Consider the following 27642-nt stretch of genomic DNA (forward strand, 5'->3'; position numbering starts at 1 on the left):
AACCAATAATTTACATTTTTTTATAAGAGATTATTGATTTGAGTTTGTAATTTATTTATATTGTATTATAATTGATATAATATGTATTACTTAATTAATTAATGTATAAATTTATTCAATAACTAAAATTCTTTGTATTAAGCCAATCTGTACGGTAAGTATAATGACAGAATGCTTTTAAACGGAAAAATTAGTATTTATATTGAACTCATACACCACATACGTAGGAAATCGTCAATTGAAACTAATCGATACTGGAGTCTTCAATAAGACTCGAAAAGAAATACGTTTTTTTCTCATTAATTCTTTAACATCGACAAATTTTTTGAATTTTTACTTATCAGATACTTTCAAAGAACTAACAATGATAATTTCGTATAGTATGTAATATATAAAAGTAAATAGAACTGAACATATCATGTATGTCGTCTTTTTGAATTATCTTCAGTCAATTGTAGGAGAGTTAAGTAGTAAATCATGTATGCATAAGGTACATCTACTAAATAGATGATCGATCATTTTATTATCTTCTCTATACATGAGTTATATTGTCAATTGATCTTTTTGTATCAATATAACCCGAAACAATAAAATATTCATAATTTGTGGGCCAAATAGCCTTCTAATTTCAATGATTTGTACTTGAGCATGAAGAACTTTGGGTCATCCATCTGTCTTTCTATAGTAGAAATATCTCGGACTGTTTGTATACTTCTTATTGGGTGTTATAGGATGTATTAGCTAATTAGTAATTAATCTTTTATCAGTAGGAAGACAAAGAATTTGATACGCTTTAAATGACTAAACACATTTATCATTAAGCCATAATATCATGTTTGATACGGATGAGATTGAATCAACTAATGTACAAAAGTAAGGAAAAAAAATGCAAGTTTTAGATACGAAAACCTATTGCTAGTTTGAGAGGGCAACCACTTAACCAACTAAATATGAACGTATTGTCCATTTCTATTCTATATCCTTGACCTTATTCTAGTAATTCATGCATAACTAAAGTGTTACACCATGTAAAATTCTGTTTTACCGTGGGATCATTACGAACTAATATTAAATCCAAAAATTTTAAAAATAAAAGAATTTTCATTTTGCAACATTTTTTATGTATGTTTCATTGACTTGTACCATAATTCTTTCTACTCCTAGTTGTCCCCCAATCTCTTCCTTCCAGATCGTACTTGGTAATAATCACCTTCCTCCATAGGCCATTTCAGCAGTCATAAACTTCCCAAGAGATTTAACTAATAAAGTCTTTTTACAATAGTAGAAATTTCATGTCAGGGTCCCAGGACCCCTAGAAGCAAACTATGTTTTCACCGCATCATAAGCTACAAAGTGGTCATGTCATTTTTACCGCATCATAAGCTACAAGCAAACTATGTTTTCACATCTTTATTATGCTTTATGACATTTGAAGAGAAATTTTTTTTGTATGTTATAGACTCATTTACAAAGAATGAAGCCTTACTAGATAAAAGATGCACTTAACCTCATGAAAGATTTTAGGTGATAATCCCTTAGTTAGCGGATCCACAATCATGGAGTTTATTCTAATATGTTCTATCGATATCTACTTACTCTAAATTCTTTCTTTAATAACAAAAAACTTAATATCTAAATGTTTTGACTTCGTCAAACTCTTGTTGTTGTTGGAATATATAACTACAGATTTATTGTCATAAAATAACTTTAATGATCTTTCTATACGATCAACAATACACAACCCAGTGATAAAATTTCGTAGTCATATTCTATAATTGGATATTTTATAACAAGCTACAAACTCTGCTGTCATAGTAGAAGATGTTACAAGTGTTTATTTAGCATTCTTCTAGGAAATAACTCCCTCATCAAGCAAGTAAATATAGCATGATTTAGATTTTCTGTTGTCTTGACATCTGGAGAAATCAAAATCAAAATAATCGATGATCTCCAACTAATCTGACCTCTTGTATGTGAGCACATAATCTTTTGTTCTCTATAGATACCGCATGACACGTTTGGCTGCTTTCTAATTAGTCATATCGAGATTGGTTAAATATATACATAACATCCCCATAATGTAAACAATATATGGAAGTGTACAAACCTGTGCATACATAAGACTCCCTACAGCAGAAACATAAGAAATCTTTTGCATCTCTGTAGTCTCTAAATCATTCTTAGGGCATTGATTTAGAGTAAATTTGTCTCTTTTAGACACAAGGGTGTCTCCTGATTTACAATCCTGTATGTCAAACATTTTAAGAATTTTTTTGATATAGCTCTTCTGTAATAATCCAAGAATACCTCGAAAACGATCCTGATGTATCTGAATCCCTAATACAAAAGAGACTTACCCAAGATCTTTCCTATCAAATTTCATTATCAGAAATCTCTTAGTTTCATGCAATAAACCTATATCACTGCTGACAAGTAGTATGTCATCGACATATAAAACTAAAAAAATAGATTTACTCCTACTAAACTTATGGTATACACAATCTTCTACTAAACTCATCTCAAAATCAAACGAGATGACGACTTGATGAAATTTGTGATATCATCGATAGAAAGTCTGTTTAAGTCTATAGATAGATTTTTTTAATTTGCAAACTATTTATTGTGTATCTCCGAATACAAAGTTTTCTGATTGCACTATATAAATCTTTTCATCAATATCACCATTGGAAAACATTATCTTAATATCCATTTGATGTAACTCAATATCAAAATATGTCACTAAAGCCATTATAGTCCTGAAAGAGTCTTTCAATAAAACCGGCGAGAAAATCTTTTTATAATAGATGCCTTCTTTCTGTGTAAAATCCTTAGTGATAAGACGTGACTTGAACCTTTCCACATTACTTTTCGAATATCTCTTGATCTTAAATATCCATTTGCAACCAATAAGTTTCGCATCTTTAGGCAATGAGACAAGTTCTCAAACGTTATTGTCCTTCATGAACTTTATATCTTCATTCATGACATCAATCCATCAGGTGTGTGTTGGTACAGAAGTTAAATTAACCTCAAAACAAACAAAATTAAGAAGCATACATTTTTTTCGCATGCTATGTGTGATAGTTAGCGCATTGGTGTCCTAGAGCTTTATAGAAGAAACAAACATTTTCTGTCTGAGCCTTTTGTTGTTTCTTCTGTTATACTAGAACTGCAATAAATTTACCTGTTTTCTTTTCCTTGTTCTTCTTATTTTTTGAGATCACTGCTAAATGAACACTTTCTATCCTCTCAGACTTAAGCTTTTCCTCCTCTTGAATACAATATGAAATGAGTTCATTCAGATTCTAAGATTCTTTCTGACAATTGTATGTCATCTCAAAATGATTGAACTGTGGTAGAAAAGAAACTAAAACAAAGTACACAAGTACTTCTTCTAACAATTTCACTCTAAGTACTTTGAGTTTTGCATGCACATATGACATCTCCATTATGTGTTGTCTAATATTTTCATTTTTTTTATACCTCATCGAAATAAGAGTAGACAAAAGTGTACATGTCTCAACCTTATCACTTCTGGCCAAATGTTGTTATAGAGAATGAAAGAAATCTCTAATGGTTGTGATCTCATTGGACATAGTGCCCGAAAAACCTTTGAAATAGTATGTTTCATAACGAACATACTCATACAGTTTGACTGATCTCATATTTCAAACTCTTTCTTTTTCTAAGGGTGTTGTCAGAAGTAATCAGATTGGGTTAATTAACCTGTAAAGCCCAATCCAGATTCATAACTCCAAGCACAAGTCGAACACTATTCTTTCATTGTTTGAAATTTGTGTTGTTCAACATTGATATGAAATTAACATTTGCGGTGATACTTCCAGTAGAAAACAAAAATAAACAAAGAACATACAAAAATAAATAAATTAATACTCATATAAAACTGTAAATCATAAAATTTTAAATTAAAGTATATTCTCATATCAAGATACCGAACACTCCATTAACACTCTATCTTTGAACAGAATATTATCTTATAAGTGGTACCTTATAATAGTAAGTAAATACAGATAGTAGAAATACATCAAACAATTAACCTTTCTTTGAGCCGATTTAAAGTTCACATGTCATACTGAATAATTGTCATATATTCATTACCTCAAAAATAAAATGCAATAATATTAAATATTAATCTTCATTTAGGCCGATTAACATTCACATAAATTACACAAATATAACTATTTACATTATGAAATAAATAAATTATTCACAAGAGATGTCACTTTGATGATATGTTGTGTAAATTAAGTTATTTCAATATGTATATATACATACCAATATTAAAATTCAAAATTAAAACTAAATTTAAAGTGAATTAATTTCTACATTAACGGTTGGAAATTTTCAACCATTATGGACTAAATTTGGCAGCTGTTTCGGCTGCGGAACGATGGTAAACCACAAGATTTTCGTTCTCATGCAGTGGCGGTCGGCTGCTGCTCTATTTTTTTTTTTTTTTGCTTCATACATATATACATACATGCTTAAAATATATATATATGTGCATATATAATACTTAACTTTAAAATACATTTTTTTTTAATTTTCTGCATATATATACATATATATATATATTTTTTAAACTAAACAAAAAATAATTCAAACTCTAAAATTTTGAATCCAAAATCTAAAATGTTGAATCTAAAATTACATAACAAAAAATTTTCTCAAAAATTCAATACGAGAAATGATTCTGATACCAATTGTTAGAATAAATTTTTTTTTTCAAATTCGTAAATCTATAAAAAATTAAACATACATACTCATACTAAATTAAAGAGAAATATAATCAGAAGCGTACCTGAATCTATCGTAAAAAATTTGTTCACGTCTGGCGGTAGGATCTTTCAAATCAATACGGCGTCTTAAAACTAGTATTTTCTAGTGACGGAATTTCAGAAAAATTAAATGACAATCTTTTGATTCGGATACCATAACCGTCTTTTATATCGATTAACTTTTACAATTCTCATTTCATCCATCATAAAATGAGAATATTACAAAAATAGTATCTGTAAATTAAAACTCATACTTAAACCCGATACATTAAAGTCTAATATTGTTTAATCATATTTGATCACTTTTAATCGAAGTCATTAAATTGATAACCTGATACACATACTAAGGTTCACATTAAGCCCACGCATCAAAAAAAAAAATCCAACACGTCTAACTTCAATAGTTTCACGAGATTACAATAGGAAAAAACTAAGCAGAAGTCGAATGTTTTAATAATAAAATAATCAGTAGACTTATAGAAAATGTTTCCAAATGGAACAAATTAAGAATTAGAGTAACAAGTTAATTAATATCATAAACAATAGGAGTTTAATTTTTTTTAAAAAAAAACTTCTTAGGACATGATTTAGTAAAAAGGTGAACCGTTCAATATTATCCATTTTGTTCAAAGTTATAAAGGCAAGAATGTTCTATAAAACTAAATACTCGAAATATCATAATGAATAAATTTGTAAAAGAAAATTTTAAAAATAAAACTGATCAATTATGTTAAGTATAACCTAAATAAACATGTCGCTGACACAGAGAAGGAATAGCGATAGAGGCACTATACGTGGTGTCGGCGAAGATAAACAAGAATTTTAGTGAGGATCGAAGGTGAAGTTCCCACAATAATATATTCGTTTATTTTTTAATTATTATATAAAATAATATCTTCATATCTAATGTCAAAATTCTAAGAATATACATGTCAATTAATTACCTTAATAATATAATTAAATATTTTTTTTTTGTAATTTACTTTATTATCCTTAAGATTTAGTATTAAGAAAAGAGGACCTATGTGTTAAATATACATATTATAAGGGACTTATTGTAACGGCCCCGGAATTTTAAAATGAAATATGTGTATTAAAAAGGTCAAATGCGGAAGCGAAATAAAAATTTTGATTAACATCCCTTACACTAAAACAAAAAACGTGCTCAAAGTATAAAAGAACAAACTAACTAAAAGAGAAACTCGAAAATAAAAGCTATAAATATAACTACGGAGTCTTCAGGCGTCCCCTTCGCCGTCTTCATGCGGAACGGGCTCGGGAACAATGTCTTCCTGATCTGAAATGATTAAATAAGGAATGAGCTACACCAGCCCAGTAAAGACATCACACTATCTCACCGTCACGGAGGTAAAGGTGGGTAGAAAACACAAAAGACCAATGGAGTATAATTTACAACAAATTCTTTTATCAATAATAAAATCCTTTACTATCCACTTACCTCGGTGAAATTCATAAAACAATATACGAAAGCAATAACATTATCATCATCATGAAATTATATGAACTGTATAACATAATACTTATCACGCCTTTTGCAATTCAATCATTACACAACATATTTTTCCTCATTTACCAGCCTACTAGTATCCATGGGGATCCATAGGGGTCCCGCTACCCGTGAACCCTTAACACTTGTAATCAGATTCCAAGGCCGTCCCCATACCCCGTCCGGTATGGGCGCCAAAACTATAAACCTCAATACCCCGTCCGGTATGGACGCCAAAACACATAAGGTCTCCATACCCCGTCCGGTATGAGAGACCACAATTCCGGTAGGGTTCCCTACGGACCTGGTCCGTCCACCATCTCCCAGGATATCTAGTCAAGCTGACCACATTATACAATTATCAATTTACATAACCTTTCATTCCCCTTTTCCTCAGTCAGCATCATCAATTCACACACAAACAAGCAAACCAGTAATTTATGCCAAACAAGACAACATACAACATCGGGTTCTCAGTCATTCAACTCATAATCAATAAAATAGTAATATATGCACACGAAACTATGAAATGAAAACATCAGACCTCATACTGCATTTAAAACCATAAAATAGACCAAACAACAGTTAACCGACAAACACACCAGACTCGGGCTCCATTAGCGACCTTAAATAATTTCACACATCTGTTGATTCATGAAATACCGTTTTATCATTTATTGAACTTTAATACTGTGATAGGAAATAGGGTGAGGGGTCCTTACTTGTTTCGGGGTCTGAATACGGCTCTACAGTGCGCCTACAGGCTGTCCCTAATTTTTCCTGAATTTTTTTCGGAGAACTGAAACGCACTACTGGTACCTGCACGTGTCCCAAAAAAATCCCAAATTAGACCCAGGGCCCCTTTCAGCCAATATCGCAATTCCGGCACGGCGGCTCCACTGTGCTCCGACGACAGCGCCGCCGCTTGCGGCGGCAATTTGCCTTGGGTTGGCCGTTTTCGGCTGAATTCGGCCACACTTGCATCGGTCCCTACGATAAAACAACCCTAGGGCCCTCAGGAGGCCAAAAAATTACGAAAAACTGAAGCTTACCGGCGGCGGTGCTCTCGGGTGCGGCGGCTCTCCGGCGAGGTTCGTGTTTTGGTGATTTGGCTCCGATCAACCTGTAGAGAAAAGAATGGTGATCACGGTGATATAAAAATTGTATCAAACGGAGGCCGGGAAGGGCCTCATCGGAGGCAAAAATTGAGGAGGGACGCGACGGCGCCGCTGGGGTTCGACCATGTTTTTCGACCGTTTGGCCGGGATTTTGGCTCCGATTTGGCCACAAAGGAACTCAGCATTGAAAAACGAGCCGGGAGTATGAAATTTACCTCGATCGGCGGTCGGAAAACTCTCCGGTGCGGCGGCGGGTGGCGGCGGCCGGCTCCTCCGGCATCTGGTTCGTCTTCTCCGGCGAGGGCAGGCGGCTAGGGTTTTTGTGGTCAGGTGTGGGGGTTTTATTTATACCCTTTTGCCTTTTGATCACAGCCGTCCATTTTGATTAAATATGGACCGTCCGTGCTTGATTGAATCTGGGCCGTCCGTGTGCGTGCATCTGGGCCGTCCGTGCGCGCGGGGACGCATCTGGGCCGTCCGATCGCGCGCACGCGGATCGCCCACGTGGCCCGTTCTCGGGTCGACGTGGTCTTGCCACGCGGCAGGTCCTGGTTGGCCAGGGCTGCTGACTGGGCTGCTGACGTGGCTGCTGACGTGGCGCTGACGGGGCACAATTTTTTAAATTGCGTTTTGACCCCCGGTTTCTGATTTTCTTTTCAAAAATACTCTCAGAATCCTAATTTTCACCCCTTTTTTCCAAAATTAATTTCAATTAAATCCAAATAATATTTTTACCCAATTTTATCATTATTATTATTTTTATTTTTATTAAAAAAATTAAATTAAATTAAATAAATCAATTAAAGTAATAAAATTATAAAATAAACTAAATAAAATTAATAATAATAAAATTTTAAAAAATTAGTGGCGTTACACTTATATTCATAAAGTTGGAATATATGAAGCACTTGAAAGAATCATCTTTGGCTTTTGGCTACAAAATGAACAAGCAAATACACCACCTACCATACAATTTTTTTATGGACCATCTTAAATTTTGTATTTATATTTTATACACCACTCAAAAATTAAATATTTAATATTTTTAAATTATATATATATATCGAATATTTAACTCATTACTTTAACTAAAAAATTTATTTTTTAGGAAATTTTTATTTCGCCTAAATATGTCACTGACTCAATAAAACTAATATATTAATTATAATAATTAATATAAAATATTTTTCTATAATTTTATTTTATTTTTTATTTTACTCATACATTTTTTATACTTCTTGAGTTTTCTTCTTGTTCTCTTTTGTCTGTTACAACTAAATAAATCAATGGCTTGCTCCATCTTCCTTCCTTTTTTGATTATTATTTTATATATATAGTCCTAATAATATATATATATATATGTATATATATATATATATTTTTTATTAGGACTCTTCATCTCTCAATAATACACCAAACATATTATATTGGAAAAAATGAAGATTAGACATAATTTAAGGTATATTTCTTACCTACAAAACATTATTTATATCCTTAAATTAATAAAAAAAGAAAAATATTTATTTAGGAAAGTAAGAATGAAATGACAAAAAATCAAAGGGGAAATTATATATATATATATAGTTAGAATGGTGCTAGTTAATAAAATAGAATGGAAATGAAAGTAATATCTTCACCAATTCTCCATTAAAACTCATTTTTTTTTCTTCAAATTGGAAAAGAATGAATTAATGAAAATATATATTGAATTCCATTTTGAGTAATTATTTTTTCTTTCGAAACATAAAATTTTTCGTATAACGTATGTAACTGTTACTAATTTTTTAAAATTTCAAATGCGTCATGATTCGATAGAAACGAAATACAATTCGATTATCACAGTTCTATCAATATATTAACAATATAAATTTTAAATTTTATTAAATCAAATATTATGAATAATCGGTTCAGATTTTAAAGCTAATAATTTTTTTTTTGGTCAACTCTAATTTAGGTTCATGTTTCATGTGTTTAATGTAGAAATATATAGAATAATATCTCTTAAATTCGTTAAAAACTAATTCATTGGACAATTATTAGAATAGTTTAGAAATATATTCTTGCAAATAATACATAATGATTTAGTTTCATGAGATCATTTATGATGGTAGGCACAGAAGATACTAGGTGAAGGTGAAATGAGTGGCCAGCATTCCCCTCCTTCTCAATTTCATCTTCCATTTTCATTTCACTGAAACTGATTTCTGTCCTTTTTTTGTAGAAACGCATTTGTCTATTTGTAGATTCCTAAAGATCATTCCAGTCTTTGATGTTAGCTTCTGTAAATTCTTCCTCCACAAAAAATGGAAAAGTGTTCTTTTTTCCTGCTCTCTTGTAGCGATATGATAGGTGTGTATTCTATTTATGTTGTATAAATGTTGTTGGGTGGTCTTAGTTTACTGATCAGTGATCAGGGGAGAGCAGATAAGCTGACCTGTTTTTTCAGCCATGGATGAACAACCTCTTCTCTCCGATGGAGGGTTTCATCTGTCTAATTCTTACAAGGAAACGCCTGTTTTGGTATCATTTCTCAAATGGGTTCTGAAATTTGTAATGTGGGTGGTTTTCCTTTTGTGGGTCTCCGTGATTTTTCTCTTCCCTCTAGAAATTATCAGCAAGATTTTCTCCCCTAACTTTGAAGCATTGACTTCTCTGCCTTTTGGAATCAAAGGTTCGTACATGATTTTCCTTTCTTTCTTTCTTTGACACTACTTGTTTAGTCTGCTTTGAATGGATTCCATTCTCAATTTTCTATATTGCTAATGATCTGCAGGAAATTTTTTCTTGGCATTCGCTGGTCCAATTCTTGTTCTCACTTTCCTTTCCACTGCATATCTTATCATCTCTGGGGAAGCTGTGTACAACAAGTAAGTGATTTTGTTGTGTTATTTACACCCATTTGACCAGTTTTTAGCTTTTCACTTTTTCTTTTCCAAAAGATTTCTGTAAATAAATGGATGAAATAAATTGGAAAAAAAAAAAAGTTAAAGCTAAAATATTTCGTGTTACTTGCAAATTGGTCATGGCGATACCTATGTAACAGGAAGAAGGGGTCAAAGTACCCAACCCTCAGGTTATGGACTCTTCCTGTTCTTGTGGATGGACCATTTGGGGTTGTTTCAGCTGCCGAGTTCATTGGGATTCTCTTCTTTGTTGTGTTTATCATCTGGGGTGCTTATGCTTACACCATGAGCAACCTTCAGTTGGCACCCATCTTTCATGCGAATACCAAGTATGAGTTTAGGTAAAGTATCTTATATCTTCAACCTCTATGTAACTCTTCTTTTCTCTTATCTTATTCAGATTTCTTTTGTTGGTTTTTCTTTAAGCTCCTTCTCAGTTTAATTTGCTTATTTCGGTGGGACATAATTTATTAATATACTATCTCCTTTTGTCTATTTGATTGTTTATTTACCTGTCATTGACTCTTTTCTTGGAGTTTTACATCATTAAGAGGCCGTATGTCTGTTTTTTCTTTGTATATATAAGCTTGAATAGGTAGAATATCCAAACAAAACAATTAAGTGCTCTTGTAATTAAATAATTGTGTCAATGCACCATAAATATATAGATATTTAACTAAATTCTGTATGTGTAAAATATAAAAAAGATAATTATTAATATTAAACAGTAGCGAATCTCTTTTTTTTTGGGGGGGGGGTTGGGGGTTTCAGTATTTGAGCTAGAGTATATTGGTTAGAAAATACAGTCAAATAGACCTATACTATCTGCTAAAAGCTTCCAAGAAATTGGTCCTTGGAGCTCTTTTCTTAAAGCTCTCGAGCTCGTAGCATTTTTTCAACATTGACAAATACTTTATGATTTATTTTATAACCAAAATGTACTTCAAGCAACTTTGAGTACAGAAGAAGGCAACATGGACACCTCCTATCATAGAATTGTACTAGTTAGAAAGTTATAAACATTCCTCTTAAGGAGGAACTCTGGGTCTACGCATACTGATTTAACATAAACATTTGGGTATTTACAGCTGTATGAAGAGATACTATTACATACTAGCTAAGGAGTTTGTCTGTTCTGATAATAAAACATCAACATGCATAGAGTTTAGTATTCCATTGGTTTATTACTTGGTGCTTTTCTGCTTCATTTTATGGTAGGAAAGGTTTTGGTTCTTGGTCTTGGGTGACCTTTTAACACTTTTACATCCTTCTCACTGTCTCTTGTAATTAATAGATTTTAATTTCTTTTTCATTTTACTGATGGCTGGCGTAATTTTTTTGTATTCAGTCTTCTGATGTTGGAGCTGTCGGGAGTTCGTTTGGGTATGCTTGGACAACTATGCTTGGCATTTTTGTTTCTCCCAATTTCAAGGGGCTCCGTTCTGCTGCGTCTGGTGGATATTCCATTTGAGCATGCCACCAGATATCATATATGGTTGGGACATCTCACCATGGTGCTGTTTACTCTCCATGGGCTCTGTTATGTAATCGTATGGACACTTAAAGGCCGTCTTATTGAAGTAAGTTCGATTATGGGTTTCAGGTTGCACTTATAGTAAAGTTATTAGCATAAATGTTTCTCTTTCGCAAAGTTCGTTGTAGATCTGATTGTTTGCTGGAAATTCACATATCTAGGCAAATAAAAAGTTTGAATGTTGACTTTGAAAGGATTAGATAAGGGATGAGAAAACAATCATATAAGGAGCTGTTTTACTAATGAATATATGGGAGAAACCGAATATATAGATATATATGTGAAGAAGCCTTTCTATTTCGAAAGACGTGAAATGGCTGTATGGACTACTGGATTTTCCCCTTCTAGAAATTTACTCTTTAATCTTCAGACTTGGGAGACTCCGTTCATGTTATACGTTGGAGAAAAATCTCAACGTTGTTGATTTTCTCTTCGTACTTTTCTACTTCCCTTACCAAACAGCAAAACTATGTTTTTTGCTCTATTCCCTTTCAACTCTTTTTGTTACTCTAAACTTTCTCTTCTGTCAATCTTACAAGAAAGCTGTGATAAAAAACTAGAGTTTGGGAACATTTTGTGAATTCAGAAGATAAGGAAGGATGAAAAATTGATGAAATAAGAAATGTTTCTATACTAGGATTTTCTTTATGAATGTTTCTATACCAGGGTTAACGTGGTAGGCAGTGACCCAAAAAGACATGGGTTGAAATAACTAAAGGCTTTGATGGGGAAAAAAAAAAAGTTACCAAAGCCATGTGGCCTGAAAATGAGAAATTGCATGAAAGGATCTTCCTAACTGAACCAACCAGTTTTGGATTAATTGTTAGTTTTGTCAGGTTTAGTAAAAGATAGCAGAAGGATGAAAGTCTGTACCTGCATGTGTTTGTGTGATTATATGATGTAAATGCTTCTCATGTTATAGTCAATTACCTTTTGCAGCTCTTGGATTGGAGAAATATTGGTATTGCCATTCTTCCAGGAGTTATTGCCCTTTTAGCTGGTTTGCTGATGTGGTTTACTTCACTTCATCCAGTCAGAAAGAACTATTTTGAATTGTTCTTCTACACCCATCAACTATACATAGTCTTTGTAGTAGGCTTGGCTTTACATGTTGGTGACTATATTTTTAGTGTTGTTGCTGGAGGAATATTTCTTTTCATTCTTGATCGTTTCCTGAGATTCTGCCAATCACGGAGGACGGTGGATGTACTTTCAGCAAAATGCCTTCCATGCGGAACTGTGGAACTAGTCCTTTCAAAACCTGGAAGTAAGAGACGATCTTCATGAATTTTATTGCTTCATTTAACATCTATTGTAACAGAATGTGCTGACTTCTTTTTTTTTTTTTACCTGAATGTAGATCTACGCTACAATGCTCTCAGTTTTATTTTCCTTCAAATCCGCGAACTATCTTGGCTGCAGTGGCATCCTTTCAGTGTTTCATCTAGTCCTCTAGATGGCAAGTATCATCTATCGATTCTCATAAAGGTACTTGGGGGATGGACAGCAAAGCTTAGGGACAATATCCTGAGCATGTCCGAGACAGAACAACAAGTTGATCTTCGTTTCCAATCTCATCCAAAGATTACGGCTTCTGTTGAGGGTCCTTATGGGCATGAAATGCCCTACCACTTGATGTATATACTCCATTCTTCAGTTGAAAAATACATGCATCCTACATCATTCTCTTATTCATCTTTTATGAGTGCTTTGGTTTTGTTCTATTATAAGAATGCTCCAGTGGTATGAAAAAATTTTATCCTACATGGGAGGAAAAGAGAACGAACTTCCATCCTAATATTTTGTGACTGTTCTTGATGAAACTAAGTTTCAGAAAGAATATAGTTGACATGCATCTTAAGTTCTTTTACCATACATTGTTATGGAATTAATATCATCATCCTTTCTTAGGTATGAGAACCTAATTCTAGTAGCTGGTGGGATTGGAATTTCCCCATTCCTTGCTATCTTGAGTGATATTCTCCACCGAATTAGTGAAGGGAAACCTTGTCTGCCAAGAAAAGTCTTGATAGTTTGGGCCATCAAAAGATCAGATGAGCTTCCTCTTCTTTCAACTGTTGACATGGAGTCCATTTGCCCATCTTTCCCTGAGAAGTTAAATCTCGAGATTGATATTTATGTTACTCGGGAATCAGAACCACAATTGGTATATATATCTGCAGCCTTTCTCTGTTATTTTTCTATATCTTTCAGATTGGAACTGCTTAACTCACTTAAGGGAGTTTGATTGACATCTATTGCAGGAGGAGGGCGTAGTCGGCAAGCAAATGACTACTTCTATCTGTCCTGTTACCAAAGGTTGTGATATGTCGGTGTTGGTTGGTACAGGAGATAACATATGGTCTGGTTTATATGTTATCTCGAGTACAGCAGGCCTTTTTATTCTATCAGGTCTGCTAGATATGCTTTACTTAAAGCCGTATAGCATAACTTCTTGGTGGTACAGAGGGCTTCTTTTCACAGGGTGCATGGTTGTAAGCGTTCTTGTGTTCGGAGGTGTTGTGATTGGTCTATGGCATCTATTGGGTCAAAGAATTCCGCATGACCAGGACGAGAAGATGAAGGTTCATGAAGCACATAATAACGAAACTGATGGAGCTAACAAGGATTCACTTCAGAAGACTCTGACGCATTTAAGCGAAATTCACTATGGTTCAAGACCAGACTTCAAAGGTATGCTTGTCTCAATTGGACCGAGTCCTATGTGTGTGTGTGTGTGTGTATATATATACACCAAAATGGGTGTCTTTTGGATTGGCTGACTTGGTTGATGCCTGCATAAACTTGATTTCTGATGTGTTTGTTGCAGAAATATTTGGAGGGATACATGGGAAATGGGGAGGAGTTGATGTGGGGGTGATAGTGTGTGGTCCTCCACCTCTTCAGTCAAGTGTGGCTCAAGAAATTAGGTCACACAGCAGGAGGAGGTCTCTTCATCATCCCATCTTCCATTTCAACAGCCATAGCTTTGATCTGTAGCCATCTTTGGCAGAAAACCCAACCCTGCCTAATAGCTAAAATGGGACTTAGGCTAAAAATTGATTATATAATATATACATATATATATATATGTATATATACAAGATGTATAGAGTTGTAAGCTGCAATCCATAACTGAGATATAGGGATGTATTTCTGCTGCTGCATTGTAGTCAAAATACATTGGTATATGCCTGGTTATACGTCCATGTAATTAAGTTTAGAGGTTAAATAATCGAGTTAGGTTTTATTCAAAAGAAACTTAAAAAGTAAATATTAAATTAATATATGAAGTTTGATATTTATTATAATTTGATACTTCTTGTATTTTTCGTTTAATTTGGTCTCTAATATTTTTTTAATTCCAAAATATATATGGTTGAACTTCGTTTTATGTTTCAAGTCTCGATGGCTCGGCTCGGCCCGGCCCGGCCCGCATTCTTTCTTAAATTGTTAAAAAATATATATATATGATATAATATAACCCCATGACTATAGTAATACTATTACTAAAAGTATTATTATGTTGTAATCTAAAAACTTATCAATGGGGTTGTTAGCATGATATATAACTCAAATTAATAATAATGTTATCTTCGAAATGATGAATATATATAAATGAGAAAATGTTTAATTTTCTTTTTACGTTTTTAAAATAAGGTAAATGGATGAACTTGTAAATAAAAATATATTTATTTTTCGTGGAATTTAGTAAATTAATATATTTAAGTAAGTCGTACTGATCAAGACTATTTACGTTAGATTTATTATAATAAATAGTCGGTTCAACTCGAACCCCAACTATTCTAACCTATAAACATATTCGATTTTTATAAACGACTTTTGACTTTAAGGTCATTCAAAATGGTGGATCATAAAGAAGAAAATGAGTTCGAACTGTACATATTATTATTTTATAGAATTTTAGACTTTTTGTAATTAGATTATTATTATTTTTAGGATCTTTTATTATCGTTTAAAGAGATAAACATTCTATATATATTACTAATGATTAGTAATTACTATAAAAAAAAACATAAGAAAAAAATTGTAGAAGACAAAAATGAAAACTGTTTAAAACTTATTTAGAACTCGAGTTTTTAAGATTTATTTCATTAAAATTCATCTGATATAACGTTTTTATAATATTAATTTTTTTTTTTAAAAAAAGTTCATTCAAACTTATTAAATGACTATTTCGTGCTTAATAGTAGATAGTGATAAAATATATGATAGTATCTTAGTCTTTTTTTTTTTTTAAGTTACAGTCTTGAAACTTATATTTAATGAATGTTTTATTTCGTAATCGTAAAATTTATATAAGTATCATAACTTTTTTAACAAACGACCAATAATCAAAAGTTTTCTATCTTGAAATAAGGTTCCATCAAGGAGACGTAATACTATTTACTCAGCGAGTATGTTTCTCGTTCCACAAATATATATAACCAAATAAAACATATTATATTTTTAGATATGACATGAGTTATGTACGAATAAAACGAATAGAAATTAAGTATTTAGTTTTAAAAACTTAAACTATTTTAATCACAGACTAATTGTATAAGACAACATAACATTTTTCCTTTATATCTCGTTAATAAAGAATTGTAGTTGATCATTTTTTTTAAAACATCATTTTTACTCGATTTAAACATTTTATTAATAATAAAAGATTAATTTATAAATAAATTAATTTTATAATTAAAATTTCTTAAGATATTTCTAATTAAAATACTAAAAATTAAATTGTCATTCACTAAAAAGAGTGCTTAAATAAATGAAAAAATACAAAGTAAAATAATTAAAATATTACAAAAAACATTTAATGCTTATATCACATTATTATATAAAAACTTACAAAAACTAGTATATATATATATATATATATTCTTTATTTAATTTAATTTCTTCTATTGGGTGAGAAAATAACAAGATTTAACAATACAAGACGTATGAATGATATAAATATTGAATGAATTTGGGAAACCAAAAAACATATATGTGTAGATATAATATATATATATATATATATATTTTTTTTTTTTTAAAAAGCAAATAGTGGAATGTGTAGGGAGTAGTGTCGGTGGAACAAAACGGTTCGTTTTGGATCAAAGTGTTGAAAGGGAAAGGAGAGGGCCCCACTGCCACCTACAGCAGATTTGTCCAAATTTGCAACTTCAAATTTCTAATTTCTAATTTCCAATCCAGCTATTTATTACCCATTTATTTTATTTTATTATTATTTTTTTAATAATTTTATTCCTCTGTCGGTGCCCAATTTATATTATTATTATTATTAAATATACTAATTACTTTTTTAATTAAATACTTAATTTAAAATTAAATAAAAAAATATACCCAATTTTTTAATTTTAACAATTAAGTATGTTTAATTAAGTAATAAAAAATTAAAGGTGGTGACTTTAACAATTTTGAGTAACAAAAGGAAAAAACTTTACTTTCAATCAAAGGAAAAAAAAACTTTACTTTATAAACAAGACTAAGCAACAGCAATGGAGCAACAATGGGTTGGATTAAATGAAAAAATAAATAAAAAATAACCAACCGAACTCAAAGTATACGAACGTATTATGAATTGATAATGATTAACCCGTATGTTTGATTCGGGTTAAATACAAAATTTAATGTATAATATATTGTATTGATATAGGTAGAATGGTCAATTTAAATTTTATCTTAACGAATTATGATGTATTCAAATAAAAATATATATTTTTTCTTTTAACTGAGGTATTTATAATGGAGTAAAAAATTCAATATAATTTTTTACTTTTTTTTAAAATGATAATTTTAAATTTTATTTAAAACGTAGAATTCACAGTTTTATGGGTATATTATAAGTTAATAATAATGAATTATAATATTTAATTAATAAAAATAATGACTAACCCATATATTTGATTCAGATTAAATATAAAATTTAATGTATAATATGTTATATTGATTGAAATATATTAGTCAATTTAAATTTTATCTTAACGAATTATGATGTATTTAAATAAAAATATATATTTTTAATTAAGATATTTATAATAAAATAAAAAATTCAATATAATTTTTAATTTTATTAAAAAAACAACCACTTCGTAATATTAATGGTTAAAATTTTTAATTTTTTTTAAAAAAATTATAATTTCGAACTTTACTTAAAAGGTACAATTCACAAATTTTTGTGGGTATATTATAAATTAATAATAATAAATTATAATGTTTGATTAATAAAAGTAAAAATTTGAGTTATTAATGTGTTAATAAAATTATATTAATTAAAATAAACTTCATTCTAATAAAATATGATATATATATATATATATAGGCCAAAGAAACTTTTTAATAAAAATTAAATTTTTTTTAGTTAGAGATAATCACAAGTAATAAATATTTCTGAACTTCAATTTTGCATATCAATGGAGTTTTGAAAGACAGATAGGCTGTTTCTGTCAAGAAGGTAGACTGGTTTACTGTCAAGTGTCAACAAGTAAGACCTAGTTGCTTCTAAATCACCATTTTTTCTTTTTATAATAAATAATAATTGAATACAGTTTGTTCTTCAAGAAAATTATGAAAATTGAATTCTGTAGTCGCCAACATTTTCTTTTCTCTTTGATTTTTTTAAAAAAAATATAAAAAGGAATCAGACACCCACATGATAATATATGGAAGATGACAGATGCCCTGCACTACACCACCATTGAATAAAGTAGCTACCATCACCACCATACACTCCATTTCCACCAAAAACCCAGAAAGTTTCTTTCTTTACTCCTCTCTCCTGATCCTCCACATTCATCTTTTTCTGGGTTTTTGCTGTAGATAAATCAATCAAGAAGAAAAATGAGTATGTACGGGAGGGATCCCTGGGGAGGCCCTCTTGAGATCAACACGGCGGATTCCGCCACCGACGACGATCGGAGTAGGAATCTGCAGGATTTGGACAGGGCGGCGCTGTCTTCTTCTCGCCCTTTGGATGAAACTCAGCAAAGTTGGCTTCTTGGTCCCGGTGAGCAGAAGAAGAAGAAGTATGTGGATCTAGGCTGTATCATTGTAAGCAGGAAGCTTTTTGTTTGGACCGTCGGTACCATCCTTGCCGCCGGCTTTCTTGCCGGATTTATCACTCTGATTGTCAAAACGGTGCCTCGTCATCACCATGCTCATGCTCCTCCTGATAACTACACCCTTGCGCTTCACAAGGCCCTCATGTTCTTCAATGCTCAGCGCTGTAAGTCTTTCATTTTTGTTTTTTCTGTTATCTTCAAATGGGTGTTCTAGTTTTGTTTTAGTTTAGCTGGTAATATTCGTTGTTCAATTGCTTACTCCTTCTCACCTAGATCTAGTCTTGTATGCTGATTCTGATCTGATTTGATTTACTATCTACTGTACTAGTAGATCACTGTTCTAAATGGACTGAAGCTGAATTGGAAGAGTCATTTTTAATTTAGGAAACCATCTAATTTTCCTTAAAAATATAGGAAAATGATCTGTTTTATCCAGTTTTTCTTCCCTTCTTGGTTCCATATCCAAATATCCAAAGAGATCTTTGAGAAACTTTGGAATTTTTTTTTTTGGGTTCATTATCTTCATGGATCTTCCTTTCTGATTCCTTTTCTCTTTCCTTAAAAAGAATAGGATTTTATCTGTTTTTCTTCCCATCTAGTCTTCATATGCAAATATTGAAAGAGATCTTTAAGAAAGTTCGGATTTTTTTTTTTTCTGGGTTCATTTTGCAGCTGGGAAGCTCCCAAAGCATAATAATGTGTCCTGGCGTGGTAACTCGTGTCTACGAGATGGAAAGTCTGATCCATCAACCGTGATGAAAGATCTGGTGGGTGGTTATTATGATGCTGGAGATGCCATCAAATTCAATTTCCCCATGTCATTTGCTATGACAATGTTGAGCTGGAGTGTAATTGAGTACAGTGCTAAATACGAAGCTGCTGGGGAGCTCAACCATGTTAAGGACATCATCAAGTGGGGAACTGACTACTTCCTAAAGACTTTTAACAGTACGGCTGACACCATTGACAGGCTTGTTGCTCAGGTAGGGGCGTGCTCATGCTTTGCTATAGATTTGTCTTCTTTCATTTAACAATGCATACTATGATGACTTGAGTTTCTCTAACCTGTTAACGCTTTGATTTATAGGTTGGATCAGGAGATACATCGGGAGGAAATACCAACCCGAATGACCATTACTGCTGGATGCGTCCTGAGGACATCGATTACGATAGGCCTGTTACTGAATGTCATGGCTGCTCAGATCTTGCGGCGGAAATGGCTGCTGCTTTGGCTGCTGCGTCCATTGTGTTCAAAGACAACAAGGCCTATTCACAAAAGCTTGTCCATGGTGCCAGAACACTCTTTCAGTTTTCCAGAGATCAACGCGGAAGATACAGTGCTGGTGGTTCAGAGGCTGCCACGTTTTATAACTCAAGCATGTACTGGGATGAATTTATTTGGGGTGGAGCCTGGTTGTATTATGCAACTGGGAATGTTACTTATCTTCAGCTCGCTACTCTTCCTGGTATTGCTAAACATGCTGGTGCATTCTGGGGAGGCCCAGACTATGGCGTCCTTAGCTGGGACAACAAGCTTGCTGGTGCTCAGGTTAGTTGGTGGATCTTCTTGATACCTTGTTACTGTACGGTAGTTAGCTATGCAGAGGGCATTCAGCGGATCATTCATTTTATTTCCACGTGTTTTTAACTTATTGAAGCCGTGGGCTACTGATTGTATAACTGCTGCTGAGATATACTTTAAACTTATTGTGGTTTCTTTTCTCCTTTGGTTATGTAGGTGTTTTCTTTCTCCTATCTTTAAGAACCTCATGTAGGCCTTGTTTGAGGAAGCTTTACTTAGAATAGAAGTTTCCAAGTCATAAGCAGCTCTTTGAAGTAGCCTCTAGCAGTTTGATGGTTCAGAAATCATACTGTGTAGTTTCGTCATGTGAAGTCCGCTTAGGATAGTAAAATATTTTTTTATTGTGTTCCATTTGATTCTTGGTCGTCCTACTTCTCTATCTCTTTGTCATCCATTTCCATACTTGACAAGATGTTTACCCTTTATGTTCATGTGTGAAGCATCTATAGCAGTCACCTATGCTTGAGTTCTGATAGATGACACGGGGACAAGTACAGGAAATTTTAATTGAATGGCAATCAGATTGTTGAGTCTTTATTGGTCCTGGTCTTGCTAAACAAATATCAGTCCTTTTTTAAACTACCTTTTTCCTACTTGTTCTTGCTCTGAGTAATTCAGAATGTGGTTTCAGTCTTTTGTATTTGAAGTGTTGCAAAGTGTGATCCGAAGCTTTCAGTAAAAACGGTTCTTTATTATTTTACTTTTTAAGATCGTCTTTTCATAATTGTTCCACTTCTGCTTTGTTATTTATGTCTCTGATTCTGTCATCTTTAGTGGGGTTAACAAATGCATCACTAAAGATGACAGAATCAGATATACAAATTTTGGAGAATTGATTGATTACATGGTTCAAGTGCCTGGAAATGTGCTAACTTTGAATGTGCGCGTTCTTGCATTATTAACTTTGCTTGTTGCTTGACTTTAGGTTCTTCTTAGCCGGCTGAGGTTGTTCTTAAGTCCTGGCTATCCCTATGAAGAAATATTGAGGACATTCCATAATCAAACCAGCATAGTCATGTGTTCGTACCTGCCAAATTTCACGAGTTTTAATAGAACCAAGGGTAAGCTACACTTAGTTGTGTGATCAGTGATAGTCAGCATAAATAATTGTTTCCATGGTGATCTCACTGTTGCTTTATCGAAATCTTTGTCAGGAGGCTTGATCCAATTGAATCATGGAAGGCCTCAGCCTCTCCAATATGTGGTCAATGCAGCCTTCTTAGCTACCTTATTCAGTGATTACCTTGATGCTGCTGATACACCCGGGTGGTACTGTGGGCCTAATTTCTATTCAACTGATGTCTTGCGTGAATTTGCAAGGACCCAGGTATTTGTTATTGTGCAAGTTGGTCTAGCACTTGGTGATCTGATTTTTCACACTAAATCATAACAATGATGGGTATTGATTGTGTTTTGCATCCTATTCTTTTGGCAGATGAATTACATCCTCGGTAAGAATCCTAGGAAAATGAGCTATGTCGTTGGTTTCGGAAACCATTACCCGAAGCATGTCCACCATAGAGGTGCATCTATTCGTAAGGATAAAATTAAGTATAACTGTAAAGGAGGATGGAAATGGAGGGACACTAAGAGCCCAAACCCCAACACAATTGTTGGAGCCATGGTTGCCGGTCCTGACAAGCATGATGGTTTTCATGATGTTCGAACTAACTACAATTATACAGAGCCAACGCTCGCAGGCAATGCTGGTTTAGTTGCAGCTCTTGTGGCACTATCTGGTGACAAGTCTACTGGGATTGACAAGAACACCATCTTCTCTGCAGTGCCACCAATGTTTCCAACCCCACCACCACCTCCAGCGCCTTGGAAACCTTGAGATGCCAAAAGAGTATCAGATGATTTTGCGGAAGCACTGCTCTTTTTTCTTCTTTTACACTTGGATGACTGGAAGGCAATGACAAATCATAAAGTGGACATAGGAAGAGGAGTCTATGAGATGCTTTGAAAGACAATGGTCCATACTGGGCTTCAATTAGGAACCTCAGGCTAGCATTAAGAAATGATTGTTTGTGTCTGCAAATGTATGTTTGAATTTTTCAGTATACATACTACATGTGTATAATATCCATCGTGTATTCTTTGATAGAAGTGATTTGAAACTGAAACATTTTGATAACAATAAAATTATATTCAGTGTCTCACATTTTCAATCTTATGTTCTCTTACGTAATACATGAAGCTGAATGGAGACTGATAATGATGAGGACCATATCTTATGGTTTCCATAATTAGCAGCAGAACGATCCTTATTAATGGAATCAAATAAAGTTGATTTAAATAAGAAAACTTGCTGAACAGTTGCTGCAAGTGGCCTAAGAATTCTCATTAGTCAAGTGATTCGTGTAAGCATTGAAGTTTGTGCTTGCAATACTTAAAATCAGGTTCTATGCTTTTCCTCAATTGCTAGGTAAATTCCTTAGTACCTTACTTGCAAGGTCTGCTAAGCTCTAGTTTTCTCCTTCAGTGTTGCTATATTCTTTTCCTCTAACCTTAGTAGACGTGTAGTCTCTGCCACATCTTCAACAATCTTTCATATAAGAATTTCATTTTTCTAGTGTTTTTATGGTCAACTGAATCACAACAACCTGAACAGTGTTGACTAATGGCGGAGGAGGGTTCTAGTTCTTTGGAGTACACCGCAACTTGGGTGGTTGCCGTAGTCTGTTTTGTCATTGTTCTGTTATCTCTTCTTGCTGAAAGGGGCTTGCATTATCTTGGGAAGGTATTCATGAAAGAATTTCATCTTCCTTTTCCAGTATTCTTTAGTCTCATGCTTCACCGCTCAAGGACAAATTGTATTAGAACTTCAAATGCCTCAACAATTGTCATACATGGAGTTGCATTGTATTTATAGAACATGAGCAGCAAAAAGATGCAGGATTAGAGGGTTGATTATAGAATTAATATGGAGTCTGTGCAAGCGTATTATATAAGCCAGAACGTGCGGGCAGTAGCTTACATAGTGTAATTAGTTTTTTTAGTTCATTTAGTACTTACTTAATACTTTGATGCCACATAGAGATTGGTATCGTCCTAACGTCTATTTAAATTGTTAATTTGGTGATTCAGTGCTTGAAGCGAAGCAAACAAGATGCATTATTTGAAGCCTTGCAAAAATTAAAAGAAGGTTTTCTGCTAATCTCCCTCTTCTTCAATGTCTCTCTCTCTCTCTTTTTAACACAGACAAAACTGAAGAGACACAAGACACAATACACACACACAAGGGACAGTTGCAGAGATATATGTCAATATGTAGAACTGTGCCAATAGCTAAACATGTTAATTTGATAAAATACTGTTTTCTTACTCGCTGAATTTAAAATCACCCAATTGAACTTTGATCTTCTGTCTTGACTTTCTTTTGTTAAGTTATAGATATCTATATATGTGGATCTTCTATCTACCTCTCTACATACATATATATATATTATAGCTTGTCTTGTCTTGTTAATGGTTATGCAATTAATTTGATTGCCAAATGAGAATTGCCACTAAAAAGATGACTTCAAAAGTATATTATGTCATATGCAACTGTTGTGAAGAGGATGTGAGGAAAAAAAATAATTGGACTGACTCTTATTTGAACCTGGTATTTGTTCAGAATTGATGCTTTTAGGGTTCATTTCCCTTCTATTGACTGTCTTTCAAGGCGCAATAAGGAACATATGTATGCCAACCGACCTTGCAAATAAAATGCTTCCTTGCAAGAAGCACAATAAGAATGAACATAACAAAGATTATTCTTATCTGTCTGCGAATAGTAGACACCTGTTAGCTGCAAGCAGTAGTCCAGACCAGTGCGTGTTAGAGGTACCTTATTGTGCTTTTTGAGTTGAAGTAGATTCTTCTTAATGAATATTTCTTCCATTTACCTTTGGTGCTATTTGATCATTTTGAAATATACCAGAGAGGTTTTGTAACATTTGTGAGAGATGGATAAATATTTATACCATTCTGATCTTAAATCACTCAACAACCAGGGAACATACATATGAATAGAATATACCAGGGTTTTCTTTCTTTCGCTTTTCTTGATTTGATCACATGGAGTAGGGAATGCTTGGATAGATCAACAGAATATACATACAAATGCTCATTTTGTATTAACTTGTAGTTGCGCTTTCTTTTTTTTCTTTATTTGTAATCAGGGAAAGGCTCCACTATTATCATTGGAAGCATTGCACCAGCTGCATATATTTATCTTTGTGTTGGCAGTTGTTCATGTGATCTTTTGTGCCACAACTATGGTTCTTGGAGGGGCAAGGGTAATGAATTCTGCTTTCTTCTATTTTCAGAATTTGTTCCAATGAAATTTGTCCTTTTTTTTGGGTTATAAAAGTAGATCTATGCCTATAATTAATTACATGTATTCATGGACTTCTGGTTAATTTTTTGAAATTTTACATCTATGACATCATCTCAAGGTGGCTGGTTTTGCTACATCCTCACTCTTTAGTCAGATTGATGTACTTTAAGTTTGAGGTTTAGGCTGAAGCTTCACATGGTTTACCTTATGTAGGTACGCCAATGGAAGAAATGGGAAGATTCTATCAGGCGTGCTTCCTCGATAAGTAATGTTCTTCTAAATTTTTAAAGCATGTTGATTAACCTGGACATACCAATTAATAGAGCATGTTTGTTCCTTCCTTCTTCACATATAAGATGATATATTTGTGCAGATTCAGCAAAGGATACGCCTGCACATCATCATCATGAGTTCTTCCGACACCGGGCGGGTGGGTATTGGAAAAAGACTGCTGTCGTCAGCTGGATGGTAAGTTTAATTGCTAATATATTTGAATGAGGACAAAGGTTGCAGGATTTATATGGTCTGTGGTTTCTAGTAAATGGTACCCTAAACAATTTTTGGACAGAAAAAAATGAAAAGAGATGTTATAAACTGCACCTGTCTATTATATATTATATGTTATTGTAGTAGATAATAAAAATTGCTCATGAGAAAAAAAGGCAGCTTATCCTCATTTTCTTGGATCTTAGTTGCATATAATTGTTTGCAGATAGCATTCTTCAGACACTTTTATGGGTCTGTGAAAAAGTCGGATTACATAGCACTTCGAAGAGGATTTATCATGGTTAAGTTCCGAAAAATCAGTACTCAATCTTATTGTTTTTAAGTTCTGTTTCCAATCAAATGCATTCACTTTCCTCTCTTCCTGCTCTGTGGTATAGGCTCATTGCCCGGCAAATCCTAATTTCGATTTTCACAAGTACATGATGCGGACACTTGAAGTGGATTTCAAAAAGGTTGTTGGCATAAGGTAGATATCTAATTAATTAGAGAAGTGCTCCAAGTTTTTTCAGGATGGTTGAACTGTCTGATCAATCTGTTTGATATATATTTATGTTTTTGTTTTAAACAATCCTGTTGCAGCTGGTACCTGTGGCTGTTTGTTGTTGTGTTTTTGCTGCTGAATATGAAGGGCAAGTTTCCTCTTTACCTGAATTACATATGCATTCTCAATCTTCGTTCGATACTAACTGAAGTCATATTGGTGTATGAACATGAATAAATGAACTGCAGGATGGAACACGTATTTTTGGCTGTCCTTTGTGCCTCTAGTTGTAAGTGAATTTAGGCTTTGTTGTTTTAGTTTATTAAAAATAAAGGTTTGAAGTAGATTAGGGTATTGATAATTATCAATGAGTTGATTCAGCTGCTACTACTGGTTGGGACTAAGTTGCAACATATAATCACTCGGTTGGCTCTGGAGGTCAAGGAAAGCAACGAGCAACGAGAAGGTGCACCAAGAGTGAAGCCTTCCGACGAACTCTTTTGGTTTCATCGCCCTGTTCTTGTTCTCCACTTGATTCACTTCATTCTTTTCCAAAATGCCTTTGAACTTGCATTCTTGTTCTGGATATGGGTACTGCTTCTTCCTGTGTGAATGTGTACGAGTATTTGAAAGTGCAGTAACTGATTTCGGTCTATTTAAACACGCAGAGCACGTATGGGATCCACTCATGCATAATGGAGCAACTGGCTATGATGATCCCTCGACTTCTAATCGGGTAATGCTTGATGTTTGTTCACTGGATATGCTATCAGTTCGTATTTCCCATATTATCTACCATTTCAACTTGAAGTTCTGGCTTATTTTTCTGAATTGATTAATTATGCAGGGTGATAGTTCAAGTACTTTGCAGCTATAGCACCATGCCTTTGTATGCTCTGGTTGGCCAGGTGAGTGAGTATGTCTTTTTTGATGTCTAACCTGGGTTCGTTTCGACCCACGAATAAATCAACATGTCTGTTTCGTTTCCGAGAAAAAAAAAAAACAGATGGGAAGCAGGTTTAAGGAAGGGATATTCAATAAATTCGTGCAATCGTCACTTGAAGTGTGGATCGGGAATAGGGGGAACAGAGGCGAAGCAAGCAGGAGTATAACACAACTGCAGAGGGTTGAGAATAGAGTGGAAGAAGCTGCAATGGTTGACATTATCGAAGAATCTGTAACACATCTTCCTTCTGTTGCCTCAACCTCTCTTCCATAACCTGCACTCAACTTCTTTTTCCTCTTACATATCACAATTCATTCATTCATTCAATCATTCAATCCCAGTTCCTTCTCAATCACCTCCTTGCTGAATCACAGATTTTTTTGAAGTATCTGAAAAAAAAAAAAGAAGCTTATAGTGTATTTGTTAAATGTCAAGATCCTATATTCTGGTTTGAAGGAGGAAGATGAATTTGGAATGGAGCAAGTTAAGTATCTGAAGAAGGAAGATGAAACAGTTTCATTGTTGAACTTCTCCACACACATATATACATACACATACACATACACATACACATACACTAGTGTAATTATTCTAAACTATATGGTAAAGTTGAATGCTAGGAAAGTGCTAGTGAATTCTAACTTTGACATATGATTCTAGTCTTCTTCTGAGTGCGTCAAATGTCAAATACACATACAAATATGCACAACCTATTTATATGAATAGTAGTCTCCATTATAACCAACATTTCTTTAATACCATTATTATAATCGGAATATATGTCAATAAATTTATAATAAAATAATAAAATGTTTATTTCGTTGTGAACGCGTTCGATTTTATATATATATTTTTTCTG

The 27642-nt window shown here is 33.3% G+C and overlaps 3 protein-coding genes across 5 annotated transcripts; all 3 read left to right on the top strand.

Moving 5' to 3' along the window:
- The first annotated feature begins 9468 nt into the window (after positions 1–9468).
- LOC110819752 (ferric reduction oxidase 6-like) lies at positions 9469–15172 on the top strand. Its single transcript, XM_088211644.1, has 9 exons — positions 9469–10095; positions 10198–10291; positions 10468–10668; positions 11676–11907; positions 12801–13128; positions 13222–13498; positions 13773–14028; positions 14126–14555; positions 14692–15172. Exons 1-9 carry the CDS (start codon positions 9873–9875, stop codon positions 14859–14861), a joined length of 2211 nt encoding a protein of 736 aa, XP_088067770.1. The 5' UTR covers positions 9469–9872; the 3' UTR covers positions 14862–15172.
- A 3055-nt stretch (positions 15173–18227) lies between these two features.
- Positions 18228–22684, top strand: LOC110819632 (endoglucanase 25-like). Its single transcript, XM_022048887.2, has 7 exons — positions 18228–18363; positions 18699–19104; positions 19613–19923; positions 20028–20489; positions 21448–21583; positions 21677–21849; positions 21958–22684. The coding sequence occupies exons 2-7, from the start codon at positions 18720–18722 to the stop codon at positions 22357–22359; spliced, it is 1869 nt and encodes a 622-aa protein (XP_021904579.1). The 5' UTR covers positions 18228–18363; positions 18699–18719; the 3' UTR covers positions 22360–22684.
- A 98-nt stretch (positions 22685–22782) lies between these two features.
- On the top strand, positions 22783–27611 carry MLO13 (Seven transmembrane MLO family protein). Of its 3 annotated transcripts, XM_022048888.2 has the most exons (14): positions 22783–23265; positions 23613–23670; positions 24145–24353; positions 24692–24808; positions 25063–25114; positions 25223–25317; positions 25562–25636; positions 25734–25822; positions 25936–25985; positions 26086–26126; positions 26219–26428; positions 26506–26573; positions 26685–26745; positions 26844–27611. In XM_022048888.2, the coding sequence occupies exons 1-14, from the start codon at positions 23146–23148 to the stop codon at positions 27054–27056; spliced, it is 1458 nt and encodes a 485-aa protein (XP_021904580.2). In that variant the 5' UTR covers positions 22783–23145; the 3' UTR covers positions 27057–27611. The 3 variants fall into 3 exon arrangements, with proteins under 3 accessions (XP_021904580.2, XP_088067771.1, XP_088067772.1); XM_088211645.1 differs by lacking the exons at positions 26685–26745; positions 26844–27611 and having other exon boundaries at positions 26506–26577; XM_088211646.1 differs by lacking the exons at positions 22783–23265; positions 24145–24353.
- Positions 27612–27642: the final 31 nt, after the last annotated feature.

The sequence above is a fragment of the Carica papaya genome, chromosome 9 (assembly GCF_054855325.1).
Source record: "Carica papaya isolate Zhongbai chromosome 9, ASM5485532v1, whole genome shotgun sequence".
NCBI lineage: Eukaryota > Viridiplantae > Streptophyta > Magnoliopsida > Brassicales > Caricaceae > Carica > Carica papaya.